This window comes from Sturnira hondurensis, unplaced genomic scaffold (assembly GCF_014824575.4).
Source record: "Sturnira hondurensis isolate 20B ecotype Veracruz unplaced genomic scaffold, ASM1482457v3 Scaffold0014745, whole genome shotgun sequence".
NCBI classification, from domain to species: domain Eukaryota; kingdom Metazoa; phylum Chordata; class Mammalia; order Chiroptera; family Phyllostomidae; genus Sturnira; species Sturnira hondurensis.
Genome location: NW_028087376.1, coordinates 2,307,773 through 2,329,708, shown reverse-complemented (window position 1 = coordinate 2,329,708; position 21,936 = coordinate 2,307,773). Strand labels below are relative to the sequence as shown.

The 21,936-nt window shown below is 46.8% G+C and overlaps 1 protein-coding gene across 3 annotated transcripts in view; it reads left to right on the top strand.

Moving 5' to 3' along the window:
• The window catches only part of PDPR (pyruvate dehydrogenase phosphatase regulatory subunit), a 42,537-nt gene that overhangs the window by 5,823 nt on the left and 14,778 nt on the right, over window positions 1-21,936 (top strand). Inside the window, exons 2-14 of one of the 3 annotated variants that reach the window (XM_037063641.1) lie at window positions 6,662-6,946; window positions 8,477-8,610; window positions 11,717-11,798; window positions 11,896-12,059; window positions 12,704-12,825; window positions 13,604-13,721; window positions 14,452-14,601; window positions 15,551-15,743; window positions 17,126-17,250; window positions 19,124-19,279; window positions 19,933-20,066; window positions 20,456-20,604; window positions 21,065-21,177. In XM_037063641.1, the coding sequence (XP_036919536.1) occupies window positions 6,720-6,946; window positions 8,477-8,610; window positions 11,717-11,798; window positions 11,896-12,059; window positions 12,704-12,825; window positions 13,604-13,721; window positions 14,452-14,601; window positions 15,551-15,743; window positions 17,126-17,250; window positions 19,124-19,279; window positions 19,933-20,066; window positions 20,456-20,604; window positions 21,065-21,177 (1,867 nt within the window). In that variant the 5' untranslated portion in view covers window positions 6,662-6,719. Of the gene's footprint in view, window positions 1-6,661; window positions 6,947-8,476; window positions 8,611-11,716; window positions 11,799-11,895; window positions 12,060-12,703; window positions 12,826-13,603; window positions 13,722-14,451; window positions 14,602-15,550; window positions 15,744-17,125; window positions 17,251-19,123; window positions 19,280-19,932; window positions 20,067-20,455; window positions 20,605-21,064; window positions 21,178-21,936 lie in introns of those variants that run through there. The other 2 variants (XM_037063642.1, XM_037063643.1) reach the window with 2 other exon arrangements.

The following is a 21,936-nucleotide window of genomic DNA, read 5'->3' as shown; positions in this document are numbered from 1 at the left end:
CTAGTTTAATACTGTGGTGGGAGAAGATGCTTGACATAATTTCAGTCATCTTAAATTTAGTGAGACTTGTTTTGTGAGCTAACGTGTGCCTGGAAAATGTTTCATGTGCACTTGAAAAGAATGTTGATTCTGTTGCTTTTGGGTGAAATGCCCTAAAAATATCAATTATGTCAATCTGGTCTAAAATATCACTTAAGGCCACTGTTTTCCTGTTAATTTTTGCCTGGGTGATGTATCCATTAATGTCAGTGGGGTGTTGAAATCCCCAATTATAACTGTATTATCATTGCTCTTTCTGTTTGTGTCTGCCAGTATTTGCTTTATATATTTTGGTGCTCTTACATTGAGTGTGTAGATGTTTATGAGTTATAACCTCTTATTAGAGTGATCCCTTTACCATTATGAAGTGCCCTTTGTAGTTACATCCCTTGCTTGAACGTCTGTGTTATCGGACTTCCGGCCAAGATGGAGGTGTAGGTGGAAACACTGTGCCTCCTCGCACAACCAAGTTTAAAGACAACAAAGTTTTAGTAACAAAAACGCAACCAAAATACAGAAAATTGAACTGTACGAAGCCCTGGCTGGTGTAGCTCAGTGGATTGAGCACAGGCCTGCGAACCAGAGGATCAAGGTTTGATTCCCAGTCAGGGCACATGCCTGGGTTGCAGACTGGTTCCCTGCAGACCAACTCCCAGCAGGGGATGCACAAAAGGCAACCATACATTGATGTTTCTCTCCCTTTCTCCTTCCCCTCTAAAGATACATAAATAAATAAAGTCCTTAAAAAAAAAAACACAAAAAAACTTAAACAAAAATTGAACTATACGGAAATCTGACAACAATGAACCATTCAGCCAGACTGGTAAGAGGGGTGGAGTCAGCGGCTGGCAGAGCAGGGTTGGGCAGGAAAAGGTGGCCAGACTGACCCAGGCACACAGGCAGCAGTTGGCAGATTCCACGTGTGGGGTGGCAACGGGTGAACCCAGTGGGGGCACAAGGCGGCTGGCTGACCACAGTCACACATTTGCGTGCAGATAAACCAGGCAAAGGAGTGAGCAGTGAGACAGACCACACAAACCAGGGCCCCAGCAATGGAAATTAAAGCCTAAAAGCACCAATTGGAAAAACCTTCGGGGTTGAGGTGCCAGGAGAAGCTCCCAGGCTCACAGAGAGTTCATTGGAGAGACCTATAGGGTCCTGGAGGATGCACAGGCCCTCACACCCAGGAACCAGCACCAGAAGGGCCCAGTTTGCTTGCAGGAAGCAGCAGAGGGGACCGAAATCCGAGAGAGAGCGGAACAAATGCCATTGCTCCTCTCTGACCCTGCCTCCACATACAGCGTCATAACCCAGCTACTGGGTCGCCCTGCCCTGGTGAACACCTAAGGCTCCGCCTCTCATATGTAACCGGTGCTAACAGACCAAAACGTTACAGCTCAGGAAGAACAACTCAAAGCCCCAGAGCCAATAATTCTAAGTGACCAAGAAATAGCCAAACTATCAGATGCACAGTTCAAAATACTGGTGATCAGGATAATCACAGAACTGGTCAATTTTAGTCACAAATTAGAGGAACAAATGAAGGCTAAACTAATTGAAATGAAAGGAAATGCACAGGAAACCAATAGTGATGGAAAGAAAACTGGGACTCAAATCAATGGAGTGGACCAGAAGGAGGAAAGAAACAGCCAAACAGAAGAGAGTGTAGAAATAAGAATTCAAAAAAAGTGAGGAGAGGCTTAGGAACCTCCAGAACATCTTTAAACATTCCAACATCCGGATTATAGGGGTACCAGAAGGGGGAAGAGGAAGAGCAACAAGTGGAAACCTTATTTGAACTAATAATAAAGGAGAACTTCCCCAATCTGGCAAAGGAAATAGACTTCCAGGAAATCCAGGAAGCTCAGAGAGTCCCAAAGAAGCTGGACCCAAGAAGGAACACACCAAGGCACATCATAATTACATTAGCCAAGATGAAAATGAAGGAGAGAATCCTAGAAGCAGCAAGAGATAAGGGAACAGTCAGTCACCTACAAAGGAGTTCCCATCAGACTGTCAGCTGATTTCTCAAAAGAGGCCTTGCAGGCAAGAAGGGTCTGGAAAGAAGTATTCCAAGTCATGAAAGGCAAGGACCTGCATCCAAGATTGCTCTATCCAGCAAAGCTTTCATTTAGAATGGAAGGGCACATAAAGCGCTTCTCAGATAAGGTCGAATTCAAGGAGTTCATCATCACCAAGCCCTTATTTTATGGAATGTTAAAGGGACTTATCTAAGAAAAAGAAGATAAAAAATATGAACAGTGAAAGGACAGCAAACTCACAGTTATTAACAACCACACCTAAAACAAAAGCAAACTAAGAGGACAGCTAGATCAGGAGCAGAACCATAGAAATGGGGATCACATGGAGGGTTAGCAACAGGGGAGTGGGAGGAGAAGAGGGGAGAAGGTACAGAGAATAAGTAGCATAGATGGTAGGTAGAAAATAGACAGGGGGAGGGCAAGAGTAGTATGGGAAATATAGAATCTAAAGAAATTGTGACACATGGACATAAACTAAAGGGGAGGAATGGTGGGGGAGGGGTGTGCAGGGTGGAGGGGAATGAAGCATAATCAATAAAATATATTTTTAAAAAATGCCAAAGGCTAAAGACAAAAAAATCTTAAAAAAGCAAGACTTGTACATATGCTGCCTAGAAGAGACCCACTTCAGATTGAAACACAGAATGAAAGGGAAGGAAAAAGATATTTCATGCAAATGGAAAACAGAAAAAAAAGCTGAGTTAGCAATACTTATTTTGAACACAGACTTTCTTTTTTTTAAATATGCCATTACAGTTGTCCTATTTCGCCCCCTTAATTCCCCTTTACCAGATTGGGGAAGTTCTCCTTTATTATTAGTTCAAATAAGGTTTCCACTTGTTGCTCTTCCTCTTCCCCCTTCTGGTACCCCTATAATCCGGATGTTGGAATGTTTAAAGATGTTCTGGAGGTTCCTAAGCCTCTCCTCATTTTTTTGAATTCTTATTTCTACATTCTCTTCTGTTTGGCTGTTTCTTTCCTCCTTCTGGTCCACTCCATTGATTTGAGTCCCAGTTTTCTTTCCATCACTATTGGTTTCCTGTGCATTTCCTTTCATTTCAATTAGTTTAGCCTTCATTTGTTCCTCTAATTTGTGACTAAAATTGACCAGTTCTGTGATTATCCTGATTACCAGTATTTTGAACTGTGCATCTGATAGTTTGGCTATTTCTTGGTCACTTAGAATTATTGGCTCTGGGGCTTTGAGTTCTTCTTGAGCCATAACGTTTTGGTCTGTTAGCACCGGTTACATATGAGAGGCAGAGCCTTAGGTGTTCACCAGGGCGGGGCAACCCAGTAGCTGGGTAGTGACGCTGTATGTGGGGGCGGAGTCAGAGAGGGGCAATGGTGGACCCCTCTGCTACTGGGGCCTGCGTGGTCTGTTTCACTGCTCACTCCTTTGCCTGGTTTATCTGCGTGTGAATATATGACCACAGTCAGCCTGCCTCCTTGAGCCCTCACTGGGTCTGCCCGTTGCCACCCGACGCCTGGGATCTGCCAACCACCACCTGCGCGCGCCTGCGTCGGACAGGCTGATTTTTCCTGCTTGACCCCGCTCCGCCTGTCGCTTGCTCCGACCCTTGTATCAGTCTGGCTGAGTGGTTCCTTGTTGTCGGACTTCTGTACAATTCCATTTTCTGTGTTTTGGTTGTGTTTTTGTTACTAAAACTTTGTTGTCTATACTTGGTTGTGCGAGGAGGCACAGTGTTTCCACCTACACCTGCATCTTGGCTGGAAGTTCTGGGCCTTTGGCATTTTAATTATGCTATGTCTTGGTGTGGGTATCTTTGGGTTCCTCTTTTTCGGAACTCTTTGCACTTCCTGGACTTGTATGTCTTCTTCCTTCACCAAGTTAGGGAGTGTTTTCTGTCATCATTTTTCAAACAGGCTTTCAGTTCCTTGCTTTCTCCTCTTCTTCTAGTACTCCCATGATATGAAGGTTGGCATGTTTAAGGTATTCCCAGATTACAGGTGACAGGGAGATTGGCTATGTGGGGAAGCTTCTATCCTGGGACTGTTTCATAGACACCAGGGATGGGAGCTCTGGTGGCCATCACAAGTTGACCAAAATAATCAGTCCCCAGTTGGATGAGGTTTCTCTTGGGACACTGTTTGTACCTGCATTTGGTCTCAGTTCTGAGAGTCCTCCCAGATGGACGGGCATCGCACCTTGGTGGAGCCGACGGGGGGTTGAGGCTGGTATGGAAGATGGCGGTGGTGACGTATAGCCATGTGCTGCCCTGCTGTCCACTTGTCTGCCCCCACTGTTGTCTTAGGTTCTCATCTTACATTGCAGTGACTGCATAGTTCACCAGCAGCTCTTACTTCAGTCCCGTTTTACCGTTGGATTAGTTTTGCTCAAACCTGCCCTTGCCCCACTCAGCCTGTAGTAATTCATTACTGCACAGTGGCCCAAGTCAGACCAAGTTTTCACAGCCTTCCGTGGTCTGGCTCCACGTTCCTGCAGTTCCTGCTGCCCGCACTCAGACACTGAGGCCTCCCAGCGCAGCCCCTCACTGTCATCCACAGACACACATGGTCAGACTTGCCTGTAACTTTATTCTGTGTGTGTGTGTTTCCCATCTCTCTTTGTCCAATTTTACTCCTTCAAGGCTCAGTGTAAGTCCCGTTTCCTATGGGATACCTCCCGATGCCCATGGCCTCACTCTTCCTTCTCTGTCTCATATTTATTCTGTAGAAATGTGTGCTTGGTTGTACCCCGTGACTCGTTTGTGCAAGAGATCAGCCGAAGCATCCTCTGCTCTTCTGGAAGAAACGTCTTGTTTCCCCAGACTCTCCCACATGACCTCTGGAAACATGAGGCCATCCTTCACTTAGGCCTGTAACCCTGTGTCTCTGTCCTTCCCTGGGACCCCCGTCTTTGTTAATCGCCTTTCCTTGCTCGCCCATCTCTTTCCCTTTACTGGGTCATCCCTTGGCAGTGAAATATTCTGATCAGCTCCCGCCTTTAACTACAACCAGCTAACTTTGCTCTGCCCCACACTCTTCCCTCGCTTCCGTCCTACTTCTCTGCTCCCCATCAGAGCAGACAGTGATGGAGCCGTCCGCACCCTGTATCTCACTTATCTTCAGTTCTCGCCCGTATTTCATCCCTCCCTCTCCCGCGAATCTGTTCTTGAGGACACCAGGACCTCTGCGCTATCGAATCCTGGTGGACATGGGGGTGCCCATCTCTGCCCCTCAGCCCCTCTGCAGTTAGCTGCCTTTTAGAACCCTTTCCTCTTGGCTTCTGTGATACCCCCCTGCCTGGTTTTCTTTCTGTCATACCGACTGCTCCTCCTCCTCTTCAGCTATTTGTCTTTATCTGTACACTCTGCTTTGGCTGCAGCATTCAGTTCTGTCTCTAGTTTTTTCTTTCCCCTCCCAATCTGTAATACTGGGAAAGCCTCAAAGTTCTTGTTCCTCAGAATGTCAGGGCTTTAAATATTGGGTGTGTGCCGATGACACCCATAGCTCCTTCCCGATCGCAGGCATGCACATCCAGCTGCTGCGTAGTGTTTCCACGTGGCTGCTGAATGGGTGTGTTGCACTTAACATCTAAAAGTTGGACATTCAAAGAACTTATAGCATGACCCATGGACATGAACAATGGTGGGGGGATTGCCTGAAAGAGACGGGTGGAGGGGGCAAAGGGGGAAAAATCAGAACAACTGTAATAGCATGATCAATAAAATGTAATTAAAAAATTAAAGTTGAACATTCAAATGCATACACATACACTCACACACACTGCCCTTCAGCCTCCCAGCCTCATTCCCTATCCCTTCCTTCTCCTTCACACTACATTGAGTGGCCCCCGTTGCTTAAGCCAGAAACACAACCATCATCCTTATTTCTGCCTTCTGCTTCTAAGACCGTCCAGTCACACCTCTGCACTGCCACCATCCTTGTCTGAGCTACCCTGATGTCCCCCCTGACTGCTGCTGTGGCTTCCTAACCCAGATCTGCCTTCTCATTCCACAACCCAGTCTGCACCGTGGAGCAGACTGCTCTTGGAAAATAGATCAGATTGTTTCGTTCCTCCTCAGTATTTTCCTTGGCACTTAGAACAAAGTCCCCACTTTCAAGGACAGTGTGTAACAGCTTTCTGCCTGTGCCTCCAGCTTTATCTTAGATTGTTTCCCCCTCACTCCTCATGCCAGGGACACTCTGGCCTTATTGCTGTGCTTGAGTCCACCAAGGTCTGTTTCACTGCAGGGCCTTTGACATGCTCATTCCTCTGTCGGGAGCACTCAGCTGGTTCCATTTCCTCCATCAAATGTCATCTTTTCTGACCAGGGTATTAATCATGTCCCTAGTTACTCCTTGTGACTCATTTATATGTGTATTGCTAACACCTCCGTCCCCACATACACAGCTCTCCTTTCTCTCAAAGCTACTAAAGGCAGGGGCTTTAGCCCATCATTGCTTGCTGGTGTAGCAAACCTAGCACAGTGTCTGAGACTGAGTTAATCCTCACGTGTTTGCTGAATGAATGATTGTTTTTTGTTGCAATTTTTCTCATGAATCCTGTGCACTCAGTGCAGTGGAATGAAATACGTTTGTTTTTTTCTATGTAGTTCGAATACTTGGAGTCTCCCAAGCTGAGCGAGAGCACATCTCCGGGGGCTGACCGACATGATGTTTTACCGGTGGCTCTCAGTGGTCCGAAGACACAGAGCCAGCCGAGGATGGCAGAACTGGTCCTCAGCCAGAAGCAGTGCGTCGGCGTCCACAGCGCATTCTGTCGCCTTGCCTGCCGAGGCGCAGGTGGTCATCTGTGGTGGGGGAATCATGGGCACGTCTGTGGCCTATCACCTGTCCAAGATGGGGTGGAAGGACATTGTCCTTTTGGAGCAGGGCAGGTAAGGATTCAGCCAGACGTGGGTCCCCCCCCTCCCCTTTCTGTGACATGGCCCCACAGGAAGCTAATCACTGTTGCTAAGTAGCATGAGAAGAATCACAGGGGGGAACACTATACTCTTTTATTTTGGCGATGTCTAAAAGCCGTGTTTTCTGGTTTCAGAGCTGGCAGATTCTGACAAAACAAGTCTCTGAAACACGCATTTATTTCAGGTTTACAAGAAGCCTTGTTCCCCTTTCTGTGATCAGGCAGCAGTGTAAACCCTGTGGGCCAAGGCCTTCCTCTAGGGGTTGGATTGCCTGCATTCTGCTCCATTTCTGGTTTTTTTTTTTTTTTTGATTCAGTAATTTATTTTGAAACAATTTGAGATTCACAGAATAATTGAGAAGGTAGGAGGGAGTTCTCACCCCCAGTTTCACTTGTTATGAATACCTTTTTAAAAATAAATTTTAAATTTATTTATCTTTAGAGGGGAAGGGGAGGAGAAAGGGAGAGAAATATCAGTGTATGGTTGCCTCTCATGCATCCCCTGCTGGGAATTGGCCTGCAACCCAGGCTTGTGCCCTGACTGTGTATCGAACTGCAATCCTTTGGTTTGCAGGCCCGCGCTCAATCCACTGAGCTATGCTAGCCAGGGCTGAACACTTTTAAAAATATTTTTTATTTATTTATTTTTGGAGAGGGGGGAAGGGAGGGAGAAAGAGAGGGAGAAAAGCATCAACATGTGGTTGCCTCTTGTCTGGCCCCCACTAGGGACCTGGCCTGTAAACCCAAGCATGTTCCCGGACTGGGAATCAAACCTGTGACCCTTTACTTTGCAGGTCCATGCTCAGTCCACTGAACTACAACAGCCAGGGCTGTTATTAACATCTTGTATCAGTGTTACTGTCTCACAACATTGTCACATTATTATTAACTACAGTTCATAGTTTATTTGAATTTTTTCACTTTTCCCTAATGTTCTTTATTTAAGACTTTTGTGTTCTATTGCCTATAGTAAACTGGACATTTTTTTAATTTAAAATTTATTTCTTAAAAAACAATACATTCACATGAACCAGCATAGAAAGTTGTCAAAGAATGTGTAAGGAAAGTCTCTCTCCTGCCCCTGGCCTCTAGCCTCAAGTTCTCCTTGCTGGAGGCCAGGCAGGTTCCTGCTGTATCAGTGCCGGTGCCTTCCATTCATGAGCACATGTATGTTCACCAGTGTATATTGGTGTATATGGGTGTTCATTTATTTTTCCCTGTTTTATACAAGTGGTAGCATTCCCTAAACACTGTTCCTCACTTTACTTTTCTCAATAGGATTGTTCTACATTGTTGCATAAAGGCTTTCTCACTCCTTTTTCATGGCTGTATAGTATCCCATCGTGTGGGTGAATTCTAATTTTGAAATCAGTGTCGTGTTGATGGACACGTAGGTTGTTTCCATCCTTCGATAGGATAGAACAGTGCTGCAGTGTGGAAGTTAAATTTGCTGCTTTCACAGACATGTGAGTCCAACTAACAGCTTTTTGGATCTGTGCTGTAGGCTGGCTGCTGGCTCCACGAGGTTCTGCGCTGGCATCGTGAGCACTGCCAGGCACTTGAGCATCGAGCAGAAGATGGCAGACTATTCAAACAAACTGTACCATCAGTTAGAGCAAGAAACAGGGATCCAAACAGGTGAGCAGGTAGTCAGTCCTTTACTGGCCTCTGTGCCGTGGACTCTCACTTGGTGCTGTGTCTGGTCCCCTGTGAACTGGCCTGGGGATTGGTGACTCAGACCTGACTTCCAGCCCCGGGGCTGCCACTGGGCAGAGTGTTACCTTGGGCAGGTCTCTTCACTTTTGTGCTGTCTTTGGTTCTGTTTTTTAGAATGAGGGCGTTCAGTCAGTATTCCAGATCCCTTTCAGGCGATGTAATCCTTATTCCGATAGGAAAGTTTTCTGAGCCATTTCCAGTGTATCTCACTCACTAAAGTGAGTGTGGAAAGTGGCGGCGGCACTGGCTGTGACAGCAGCCGGAGGATTGGAAGGTGAGGTGCTGGTGGTCTCAGCTCGACCATTGAACTTCACAAAATTGCTGGTGAGGATGTTCCTGACTGAGAGCATTCACAGATTTCTCTTTCCCTGTGGGATAGGGGTGGGTGGGCCCAGGGGGTAATAAGCTAACCAGCGCTGGAATGAGTAGGAGCTGTCCCAAGAAGAGGACGACTGACCCATGCCGTGGCCCCCTACCATCAAAGGGGGAAAGGCGGCCAGAGGCTGATCGGAGGCGGTCAGTTTGTTGTGCGGCGACGGATCAGCCAGAGGCCCGGAGCTGAGCTTGCTGCCATGGCCAGTGAAGCTGTGTGGGGAGCACACTAATCATCCCGAGTGGGTGGCCACGCCTGGTGGTGAGGTTCCAGACACTTGTGTATGTCAGAGTTTCTCTTCTGAGGACCTTGTGTAATTCACGTCACGGGTAATTCAAGACTAATCCTGACAAAGGATCGTAGCTTTGCTTTTTTTTTTTTTTGCCAACTGAAGTGGCTCTGCCGTGTGATCAGAGTGTGAGCTCAGTGTGTGGTGTGCCTCACTGGCCCATTTAGAAATTATATGACATGTGACAGTGTTTTCATTAGGGAAAGAGAGGTCTGACTTATTTGAAATTTTGGGTTATAACATTTCCACTAATACAGTTCATACTTTCATGAAGTGTACCCTCATTTATAAACTAGAGCGAGCCCATTGCCTAATAACTAGGGTTTCCTAGCCATGGAGTTGGAGAGAAGGGATGCCAGGAGAGGAGCAGGAGGCCTGGAAGGAAGAGGTGGTATATTCTCGGGCACGTCATGGGGCCAGGACTGGGGTGAAGGGAGCATGCACCCGAGGGTGACCCTGCTCAGCACAGTGCCGAGATCCAGTGCCTCCTTACCTGGCCTGCCCTGGGCGTCTGGTGCCCCTTGGTGTTGTTGGACTGGACCAGGCCTCCTGTGGAAAGGCAGGGCTCGCAGGTAAACACAGTGAAAGTATTTCCTGTTGCTTTGCTGTCTCTGGCGTTTTATTAGGGAAGATACCTGCTACTGGCAGGACAGTCAGGAAACGGTCCCTTTGGTTGGATTTAAGGATGGCAACAAGGTACTCGAATCAGGTATTACCCAGGGTTTAGTCAGAAGAGGGTCCACATAACGGCCCCAGAGATGGAGCAGCTGAGTCCCACTCCACTGGGTCAGATACTGGTGCGTTGCTGAGCCTTGCATCACTCAGCTGGTTGGATCCCAGAGGGATGAGGGTCATAGGCTTCTTTTCTGTAAGGTAAGTTAGCTTAGCGTTCTTTCTAGATCACCATCTGGAGCCCTCATTGGCCCTGACTGCTCCTTGATGCCTCCGGAGCAGTGAGGAAGTCTGGTGAGCCAGAGTAGGGGGTCGCCCTCAGGCTCTCGCCCCCTAGTGGTTCACCTGTGGCACAATGACAGGTGGCCAGGGGCCTCCATGGAGAGGCCTCCCGTCTGGCGTTTGTGCGGGTGTGCCCTGCCGTGGTCGTTTCCTTGAGTGGACGGCCATTGAGCCATGGATACAGATGAGGTGACACGTGTGCCGCTTGCTTAGATGGCCCTGATGGTCCACTTACTTGAGGTGCACGTTAGTTGCCTGTCAGAGCACTGTGCGACACCGAGGCCTCGTCCCGACCGTGAGGGTTGGTGTCTGCAGGGCTGCGGGGTGAGTGTGGTGGTGACTGAGTGTAGCCGTCTGAAAGTTTATAATCTTTGAGAGTATTTCATGTATTGCTGCATCTTATAATGAGGGTCATTCTTTTGCAGCTGAAATAAACCTAGATTTAGGGAGATTGAGCCAATTTTTTAACTCAGTGATAATACAATTTTAAAAAATAGTGGGTTAAAAGGAACATATACAGTGGTAGTTTCCTATATCCAGTCTATAGTAAGTATAAAATAACTCTGAACCTTTTCTTTCTCTCAATGTGAAATCCAGAGTGTGAGTAGCCCACAAATCATCGGAGTAGTCTGGTAAATTGATTTTAAACACCGTTCTCTGAAATTCCAGTCCTCTAAACTGAGACATTCTTGTCATGTCAGTGAAGGGTATATTTACCTGAGGATTTCAACAGAAATTAAGAATATAAACTGTTCTCCCTGTACTTCCTTTGAAAAGAAACTGATTGATTCAACTCTTTCTTCATAAGAAGTGAGTCATCACATTTTAGGAGGATTGTCACTGACCCATGTGTAATAGTGGTTGTGTCAGTGATTTGTGATCACAAACCAGCAGGAGGCAGTGTAGAGGCCAGGGCCCCACAGACGGCACTTCGGGGGAACAGAGCCTTCTGGCCTGGATGCTCTGCACTTGAAATTCAGGTGATCGCCAGCCATTCACCTGCTTGCCCAAGGCTGAGTATCCCAGGGATCTGATGGGCTGAGCTTAGGTCGCATACCTGTTGGCTGTCCTGGGGAAGGAGATAGGGTTCCATCCCCTATCTGATGTCGTGAGCTGTCTTCACCAAGGGCTACACTCCCACCAAAACTAGGGGAAGAAAATCTAAAAAGAGTGAAGAATATGGGTTCCCTTCCTCCCCAATAGTTTTTGAGCAGTGGCATCTTTTATTTTTTTTAAGAATGATTTTGTGTGCATTAAAGTCTCATTTGATCCTCACACAACTCAGAGCTGAGAATGTGTGGAGGACGGCCCCCCAGGACTCCTCACAGGCCTTCTCCCTCACAGTCTCATGGGCTCGCCTCTCCCCCACCCTGCATTTTTCCTGGTCTGAGTCTGGGCTAATTTTCCTGCAGGCTACGTGAGGACCGGCTCCATCTTTCTGGCCCAGACTCAGGACCGCCTGATCTCCCTGAAGCGCATCAACTCAAGGCTGAAGTACGTATGAGGCTAGAAGGCACTCCTGGCTTTACTGTCACACTGACCTCTGCCAGAGGGCCAGTGAATGTCATTGTCCCCTTGTGTTCTGTGGCAGCGTCATAGGCATCCCTTCCGAGATCATCTCCCTCAAGAAAGTGGCTGAACTCCACCCTCTCCTCAATGTGCACGACCTGGTGGGGGCCATGCATGTCCCCGAGGATGCAGTGGTGTCCTCTGCCGATGTGGCTCTTGCCCTGGCGAGTGCTGCCTCCCAGAATGGTAAGCAGGTTTGGGATTAGGAGGCAGAGGTTGTGCAAGGGCGTGCCTCACAGGAGGCAGCGATGCCCACTCAGCTACCATTTTGTACACTGGCTCCTTCTGTTTTAATATACTATCTGTTAATATTTTTCCTCGGGGCCACATTTTTCTTATTAAAGTTCTAAGGAACGGCTCTTATTACTGATGTAGTACACTTCAGACTTAGGGGACTCTTTTCAGCCACTGAACTTGAGAAGCTCCAAGGTTAGAACACACCTTGGAGATTTAACCCACAGCTTGGATCGCATCCTGGGTTTGGAGAAATGAGGGGAGGACACGCCAGTGTCTGTGGTGGTGTGCGCTTTGATTCACGATGGGGCAGATTGGTGTTTAAGGGGCTCTGAACAACTTCTCCCCTCTTACCATTCCTGGAATGGAACTGTGCACTGAAGTCGTTACTAAATTTGCCTGCTGTTTTTAACCTTGGGAAAGTCTCATTTACAGTCTCAGGATGTGGTTCCTGGGAGTTCTCTTTTCTGAAATTAAAGCATCGACCCAGCCTTTTCAGTGTTTCCTGAGAGTTGGGAATCGGCTGCAGAGGCCTTGGTTCTGGAACATCGGAGGTTCGAGTTCGATGTTCCCACTCTTTCTTTACCTTCGAACAGGGGTTCAGATCTACGACCGGACGAGTGTTCTTCACGTGATGGTCAAAAAAGGTGAAGTTACTGGCGTGGAGACAGATAAAGGGCAGATCGAATGCCAGTATTTTGTCAACTGTGCTGGTCAGGTGGGTTAGCAACAAAGGGGGTCTCTGGTTTTCTCACCTTTTACCTCCGGGACTTTTTTGGTGTAGAGACTTAAGATTCTCTGGTGACAAACTAAACAGATGTCGGGGCCCACACCGTTTCTAGTGTGGGCTGGAGGACTCGGGGTTCTCGTCCTCCCCATCAGAAACCCCAGCCTTCCCTGCAGCAGAGCCCGTGACCTGCCTCCTGCCTGGGGGCATGGTGCTCTCCTGCCAGGAGGGCTGGGAAGCACTTGGGTGTTGACATAAATTTTTGGCATTGGGTTTTTCCATGGTGTTTTATTTCATTCTTTAACATAGCAAATAAAGTGTTAGGCTGTTTTATTGTGAACTCAGGAGCATGGGTTCCGTTTCCAGAACACTAAGCTGCTTTTGCTTTTAAGACACATTGGTCCTTTCCGTTCAAAGTGATCTAGGAATACTTCCTGCCTTGGGAAGTTCCTCGTGATTGGTACTTGGGGGTTGTAGTTGAGGCCAGGCATTTTGTTAAAAGGCCTCATTTGCTCCCCGTGAGCTCCTGTTAATAGCTGCTAAGTCTGTCTATCTTTGAGCTAAAAGTAAGTTTTATGGTTTAAAAAGTCTAGTATTGCTACCCATCCAAATAAGTAAACTACCGCAGGCTGACTCTTGGTTTCCCACACCTGACGTTGTAGCGAGAGCACACACGAGCCACTTGAAATTAAACTCTTTTCAAGCGGCTGAACTTGCTCATTTTTCTTATTGTTCCTCTTCCACCCACAATCAATCTGTCCATTTGTAGTGGGCATACGAGCTGGGTCTGGCCAACGAGGAGCCGATTAGTATCCCGTTACATGCCTGCGAACACTTCTACCTCCTGACTCGCCCCTGGGAGACCCCTCTGCACAGCAGCATGCCAAGTGAGGACCTGCGCTTCGTTTTCAGTCTCGTTTCCTTGCCCCTGTCCTGTCTTCTAAAAAGGAAGACTTTCTGCTAAGGATGGAACATGCCCAAAAGAGTCTTATGTTTTCTAGAGCATGCCACGGGGAGGTGGCCCAGTTCTGACTTTTCCTTAAGAATGCTTTATGAAAGGATGGCCAAAACGGGCATTCCACTTAAGCAGTTTTTTCCCCCTGCAAGCTAACTGTAGTCCCAGACAGAAGTCTAAATTGATAATATTTGAAATTAACCTAGAGTTTTAGACTTGAATGCTGGACATTGTAGGAATGTCACGGGTGAGCTGTAAACTCAGGATATTTGGTGACCCTGCGTGTGGAGGAGAGGGTTTGATTCCTTTTAAGGTCTGAGTCCCTGGAATGGGCTTGGCAGTCCCCGTCTCAGGCTTTTTGTGGCGCAGGGGCTGTTACGTGGCCTGGTGGTCAGGACTAGGCAAAGCTTCTAAACCCCTGACCCGGGAGGGGTAGTCAGAGAGATGGTCTCCACCACCAGTCTGACGGGGAGAATCTCCCAGAAGACCTGGAAGGATGTTGTAAAGCTGTGGTGTCCACTGTGCTCACGGGGTGCTGCGTGGTTAGTAAAGCCAATAGCGGGTGTTTCTGCTTCACTGTTTTCTGTCCATTTAGCAAGATGGCTCACCTCTAACCCCGGATTTTCTCTTCTCCCCACTCCCTTGTCATTTCTCTTTCTTAGCTATCATGGATGCTGATGGCAGAATTTATATTCGGAACTGGCAGGGTGGCATCTTGTCTGGAGGCTTTGAGAAAACCCCGAAACCAATTTTCACTGAGGGCAAGAACCAGCTGGAGATTCAGAATCTGCAGGAGGACTGGGATCACTTTGGTGTGTGAACTAGATAGCATTAGTAATGCCCTGTGCTCGTCTAAGGTGGTACATTTTTCAAAGCGTTTTCAACAATAGCACGCTCTTCCATCCTTTTAACAGCCCACTGTGGAGGTTACGGAGGGCAGGCCGCAGAGTTTGCCTGGGCTCAGGACAGTTACTGGGTAGCGGAGTCAGAAGACTAAGTCTTGGTTAGTGGGCTTTTGGCTTATTATTGAACTAAAATAACTGCTGAAATTTTAGACTAGGAGGAAACATTTTCATAGGGTTTCTTATAAAATTAAAGATATTTTTAGAAGAATTATTAATATGGTTTACTCAATTTTATAATTTTAATTTTATGTATTGAATAGTTAATATAGTCACATGATTCCAAATTTAAAAGATATTAAAGGGTCTATGCTGAAGAGTTTCCTTCCCATTCTTAATAGATTTTTTTCAAGATAATCTTTTTATTGTGGGAAACTTCAAACTTTTACAAGTGGAGAACACAGCATGAGGAAACCCCACCCACCAGCCAGCTCTGGTCCAGTGTCACCTGTGTCACTGCCCCACCAGACCGCTCCCAGGTGACGGAGTGCCTATGGGCTGAGCATCTGTCTTTGCAGCTGTTCCCGCTTTGGGAGCCTGCCCTTTCATGGCATCTCTCTTGATGCCACGTGGGAGCCTCAGCACTGAGCCCCTCGAGGTCCTTATCTGTGCCCACGTGCGTCATCTCTGCCACAGCCCCTTGCCTTTCCATCCAAAGAGTATCTCCCTTCTCAGTCGTCGAGCCAAGCACTTCGTAGGTGTGTCCCGTGATCCCATCGAGGTTTCTGCGTTCTGGTCAGTGGCCCAGCTGGCTCTTCCAGAAGACCTCTCCCAAGAGATTCTGTGGCAGGAGAAGGGGGTTGGAACTTTGGAATTCCCTGAAGCTGAGGACTCGTTTGGCTTTGTTTTTATTGCCCAGAGCCCCTGCTGAGTTCTCTCCTGCGTAGGATGCCCGAGTTGGAGACCCTGGAGATCATGAAGTTGGTGAACTGCCCCGAGACCTTCACGCCGGACATGAGGTGCATCATGGGCGAGTCTCCTTTGGTGCAGGGCTACTTTGTCCTGGCGGGAATGAACTCTGCTGGCCTTTCATTTGGCGGGGGAGCTGGCAAGTAAGTCCTTCTCACTCACGCTGAGCCTGATGGGCTTCTTCCTTTCTGGAATCACTTGCTAAAATGGCATGTAATGTATTTGATCTGGTATGGTAGTAGTAAGAAGATACATGTAATTTTCCCGTCCTTCAAAATAATTACCAGGGAAGGGCTCTCCTGATATTCCTGAAATGTCATTGTTCAAAATGTCTTTGGGACTCCTCTTTTGGAGGTGGCCACAGAGACTGTGGGAGGGATATTTCTGTGCACTCTTTCAGCTGTGACAAATGCAGGTCCTTGGAGTATGTATTTGAATTTAGAAATGTCCACGTGAGCCCTGGCTTACGTAGCTCAGTGGGTTGAGCACGGGCCTGCGAACCACACAATCACGGTTCAAATTCCCAGTCAGGGCACATGCCTGGGTTGCAGGCCGGTTCCCAGCGGGGGACTTGGGAGAAGCAGCGATACATTGACATTTCTCTCCTTTTCTCCTTCCCTTCCCCCCTAAGATAAATAAATAAAATCTCTTTAGAAAAAAAGAAATATCCATTTGAGGAGAGATAGATGATCATGCTGAGTATTACAAGTTTTAATTTGAAAAGCAGGTACTAATAAAAACTAAGTAAGTGGCTCATGAAAAGACCAGTACTGTGTGATTCACTTGTATGAGAGACTTACACTAGTGTAATTCACAGAGACCGACAGTAGAAAGGCGGATGCCGGGAGCTGGGCAGGGAGGGATTGGGGGATGATTGGTTAATGGATGAAGAGGCTCAGTCTGGGAAGATGAGCAGTAGTGAGCAGTAGTGCCCACTCAGGTAGGCAGTGGTGAAGGTTGCACAATAATGTGAATATACTTAATGCCATTGAACTTTACACGGAAAGTGGTTAAGGTGGTCAATTTATGTTACTATATATCTACAATTAAAAGGTTGTTTGCTTTTTAAACTAATGTGACATTTTTCTGGAGTGAATTGTAGAATGGCTCTGAAAACAGTTACGAAAGTGGAGTTACGAAAACCTTTGGTGCAGAGGAGGTGTAGTCAGATGGTTGCGTACCTTCCTGAGCAGGCTGTTTCACAGGAAAAAACACATTGGGTGTATGAAGGAGAAGGCATTTGTATATGTTTTAGTCTTATGTTTTCCTAGACGTGCCTGTGTCTTAAACATTTTTCTGGGGAACCTTATCATTAGGGCTGGAACCCTTGTAGTGGTCTTGCGAGAGCGGTGGTAGAAGGTCCAGGTCGGCCTCTCCCAGAGCAGGTGGGCAGGGTACCCAGAATCGCCAAACCGGCTCCTGACAAGATAGGACATTTGATCCTGTTGGTTCTTGATTCCTGGTTCAGTGTGGAAAGTATCACACCTGAGGCCCAACAACTGTCATCCTCCCACCCCCCAAACAGGTACCTCGCTGAATGGATGGTGCATGGCTATCCCTCAGAGAGCGTCTGGGAGTTGGACCTGAAGCGTTTCGGAGCCCTGCAGAGCAGCCGCACCTTTCTGCGCCACCGGGTCATGGAAGTCATGCGTAAGTGAAGCTTTATCCCAGTCGCACCTGCCTGCAGGTGCGGTCCTTGGTTCCGTTCTCATTGAAAGGGACAGGTTTTTCCTCAGTTCTTAATAAATGCTTCAAGCTGAGCTTCCAGTGTTTGACTGTTTCAGGCCCGTGTTGGGGACGTTGTGCTCCATGTGATAGTTATAGGCCATTTTCTCTTATGGGCATTGTAGCTGTTTACTTCCAGGGGCAGGGGGCCAGAGGGACTTACAGGTGGGAGTTCCTGCCAGGTTCTGGCAGCAGCTGCTTTCATGTTCCCAGCCTGCTTCCCACTGTGCCTGGGAAGACTCCCTTTGCCACCGTGAGTGCCCGCAGGCTCCACGGGCTCTTTGGGACCATGGTTTGCTCTCCAAGGCAGAGAACTTGCCAAAGTAGTCTCAAAGCTTCAGGCTTCTCTGAGTGATTTTTCTCATGAATCCATAATATGCTGGTAAGATGGGAAACCACTTCTCATGTATGTAGAAAACATACATTCCTGCTGTCTTTCTTCTTTTTCTTACTTCCCTCCATCTTGGAAGGATCGGTCTCTTCGTTTTAACTGGCTACTCTGCCTTGTTTCTCATTTATTTTCTAGCTTTTGTATCAGGAATTGAACCAAATCAGATTGTCATTTCATTTTTCTTATACTGAGGAACTATTTTCAGACTTTACCAAAATATGTCTAAATATTTTGGATCTATTTATGCTCAGGACGAAGTCTCTGTATTGGCTGTAACCACCACTCTTTATTAAGAACAAACTGCTGGCTTAGTAGCTGGAGGTTCCCTTCATGGCGGGCACTCGGCTGACCCGTAACACCTGCATGGCTCGCGTCGGAGCGCCTGCTGTTAGAGGGGTTAGAGGCCTTGGCAGCAGCGTGTGTGACTGCTGAGCTTCTTTAATTATTAGCAAGTGCTATAGTTAAAATGTTGAACTGTTGTAAGTCTAGATGTCCCTATCCATAGTTACTGTAGAACCTGTGCAAATCATAACTGAGCTTGAATTTCTCCTTATTAATAACATGTTTGGTGGCACTTCCTGATTCTCATAAAACAGAAATTGCAGGCATGACAGAAAGTGGGGAGGGGGAAAGCAGAACCTAAAAATACCAGAGATTGACAAATCGTCACAACATGAGAAAACCTGCATGCTGTCCTGATTTTTAATCTCCCAGCCTCCCCCACGACCCGTCCTAAGCACCTCCTGTGTGGAATGGGTGAGGTCAGGTCTTCTCTTTGGAAGGGACTAGATATCATACTCTTTCTGGCTGTTTTACTCATTGCTCTTACAGATTGGACATTAGGAGAAATGAATTCTGACTCTAGCTTTGTTATGTGAATAATGTCACTGGGACAATACTATGCAACCTGTCAGATTTCAGAGCCACCAATTCAAGGTATGCTATGTGCCATTTCACTTCAGAAATGGGTTAAACATTAGAGAGGAAATGTCTGTATGGGTCTGAGATCCCGACAACATAAGCATTGTAAAGAAGCAAGTGCCATTTTTTTGCACTTTGTAAACATCTGTGACCCCCTCAATATCACCTTCATCTCTCCTGTGGAGCTTAGCAAACTTCGAAACTATGACTTTTCTCCCATTGTTTCTCCCTACTAATTTGGAACCATGATTGTGGACAGAGATGTAGAGTTGTTGTGTGACTCATAGCTGTGTAACTGCGGAGGGTGACACTGACTCTTGCAATATCGTTCTTCTGGAGCACACCTGTGGTGCTTGCTCCTGTTTGGCAAATTGGGCTGCATTAGCCTGGAATGCTCTGTTGAAAAGGACCAGCTCCCGAGACTAGTGGATAGTAGGCACTCAGCTCTGTGGTTGGGCTTTCATAGACTGTTCCGATCTGTCCTAGCTCTGCTGTATGATTTGAAGGTTCCCCGCTGGGACTTCCAGACGGGGAGGCAGTTACGCACATCTCCTCTCTATGACCGACTGGACGCACAAGGAGCCAGATGGATGGAAAAACATGGATTTGAGAGGCCAAAGTACTTTGTGCCACCAGACAAGGGTAAACGGCACATTTTTATTTTTATTTATTATTATTTTTAAAAACTTTTTATTCAGCCCTGGCTGGTGTAGCTCAGTGGATTGAGCACAGGCCTGCGAACCAGAGGATCGCGGTTCGATTCCCAGTCAGGGCACATGCCTGGGTTGCAGGCCAGTTCCCAGCAGGGGAGTCACGAGAGGCAACCGTACATTGATATTTCTCTCCCTCTCTCCTTCCCTTCCCCTCTAAAGATAAATAAATAAAATCTTTATAAAAAAACACACAAAAAACCCTTTTATTCATTTATCTTTAGAGGGGAAGGGAAGGAGAGAGGGAGAGAAATATCAATGTACGGTTGCCTCTCGTGACTCCCCTGCTGGGAACTGGCCTGCAACACAGGCATGTGCCCTGACTGGGAATCGAACAGCGATCGTGTGGTTCGCAGGCCTGTGCTCAATCCACTGAGCTACACTAGCCAGGCACATTTTTATTTTTGCTTACTTTTTTCTTGCCCAGAGAATTAATAAAACTTATTTTTAAATATATATAGCTAGAATTTGTTCCTGGAAGAAAATAATAAAAACCTGTTATATTAAACTAGACAGGGAGATCTCCCTCACCGCCAGTATAAGTCCCCTCCTTTTCTCTCTCCCTTTTGTTCTTCTGTTCTGTAGACCTCCTGGCATTGGAGCAGAGCAAGACTTTCTATAAGCCAGACTGGTTTGACATTGTGGAGTCTGAAGTCAAGTGCTGTAAGGAAGCTGTGTGTGTCATTGACATGTCCTCTTTCACAAAGTTTGAAATAACAGTACGTATTTGGGAACCAATATAACAGACTAGGAAACGGTGCATATTTATTGAATGCCTTCTTTTTTCATGTCTCCTCAAAACTGATTCTTTAAGAACTCTGGTATATTTTAATGTCTTGTCTTTTTTTTAAAGATTTTATTTCTTTTTAGAGAGAGGGGGAGAGCAAGAGAGAGAAGCATCAGTGTGGTTGCCTCTTGTGTGCCTGCAACCCAGGCATGTGCCCTGAGTGGGAATTAAACTGGCAACCATTTGCAGTCTGGCATGCAATTCACTGAGGCACACCAGCCAGGGCTGATTGAATTTTCTTAGTAAGTCACATTGCCCATCAGACTATGTTACCAGCCAAATGATCTTGTGCTCTTTCTGCTTTGTTTTCTAACTCTACAGTCCACTGGAGATCAGGCATTGGAAATTCTACAGTACCTCTTCTCCAATGACCTTGATGTGCCTGTGGGCCACATCGTGCACACTGGCATGCTCAACGAGGGTGGAGGCTATGAGAATGACTGCAGCATAGCACGCCTGAACAAGCGCAGGTGAGGTCAGCTGCCACTGTCAGCGCCCTCCAGCACTGGTTCCCTGAGGGTCCTGTGGCAGAGCAAAGCACCCAGCTCACTCTTTCAGGAAACCAGAAGTAAACCGAAGACAAAAATGTTATTATCTCATGACCAGTTCATTAGCAGCCCAATACAAAAAGAAATCACTAGGAAAAAAAAGAAAAAAACTCAACAGATTATGTAAAACTCAATGCAAAAAATTAGTTGCCCTACTGGGAGATGTCTTATATTAGTAGGGCTATATAGTAACAGAAGTCAGTCTCCCGTTTTTCCTTATGTGGTGTGTATCCTAGGATTCTGTGCTACTGGCTCACTCTGAAAGCTAAGAGCTCATGTGCCAGTGTTCTACTTACTGATTTGAAACTAGCTGAGAACTTGATTGCTTCCTGATCCCATTTTCTGCTACCTGGTTTTGATTACTTGTGGGTCTCACTTTCAGCTTCTTCATGATTTCTCCAACTGACCAGCAGGTCCACTGCTGGGCCTGGCTTAAGAAGCACATGCCGCAGGACAGCAATCTGCTTCTGGAGGATGTCACCTGGAAATATACTGGTATTTCCCTCTGGGGGTCCTCTGGGGTCAGCTGCGTGAGGACAAGCCAGGTGCTCCAGCTGTGTCAGAATGAGAAGCATCGGAGGAGGCTCTCTGGTGATAGAAAGTTGATCTCTAATACTTCCCCTTCTCTTTCCAGTGAAGCATGGGATGAGTTCTTTAATCACTGTTTTGTTCACCACTGTGTCCCCTACAGACAGCATGTGGGAATGCAAATATTGGTTGAATGAATGTGTAAATAATTTTTACTTTTTCTTCATTTGTTTTGTTTTTTAGAATTTAAAGCATTTTTATATCATCTATTATTTTCAAAATCTCCCCTTAACTTTTTTTTTTTTTTTTGAATTCTCCCTCAAGGACATGCTTATTGACTTTAGAGAGAGAGGGAGAAAAACATTGATGTGAGAGAGAAACATTGACCAGGGACCAAATCCATAACCTAAGCATGTACCCTGACTGGGAGTCAAACCTGTGACCTTTCGGTTTACAGGACAGTGCACCAACCAACTGGGCCACACCAGCCAGGGGCAGCTTTGCCTTTTTTTTTTTCCTCCAAGATCTTATTTATTCTAGAGGGGAAGGGAGGAAGAGAGGGAGAGAAACATCATTGTGTGGTTGCCTCCAGTGTACCCCCTTACCAGGGATCTGATCTGGCCTGCAACCCAGGCATGTTCCCTGACCGGAAATTGATCCAGCGACCCTTTGGTTCACAGGCTGGCGCTCAATCCACTGAGCCACACCAACCAGGGCTTTTTAGTG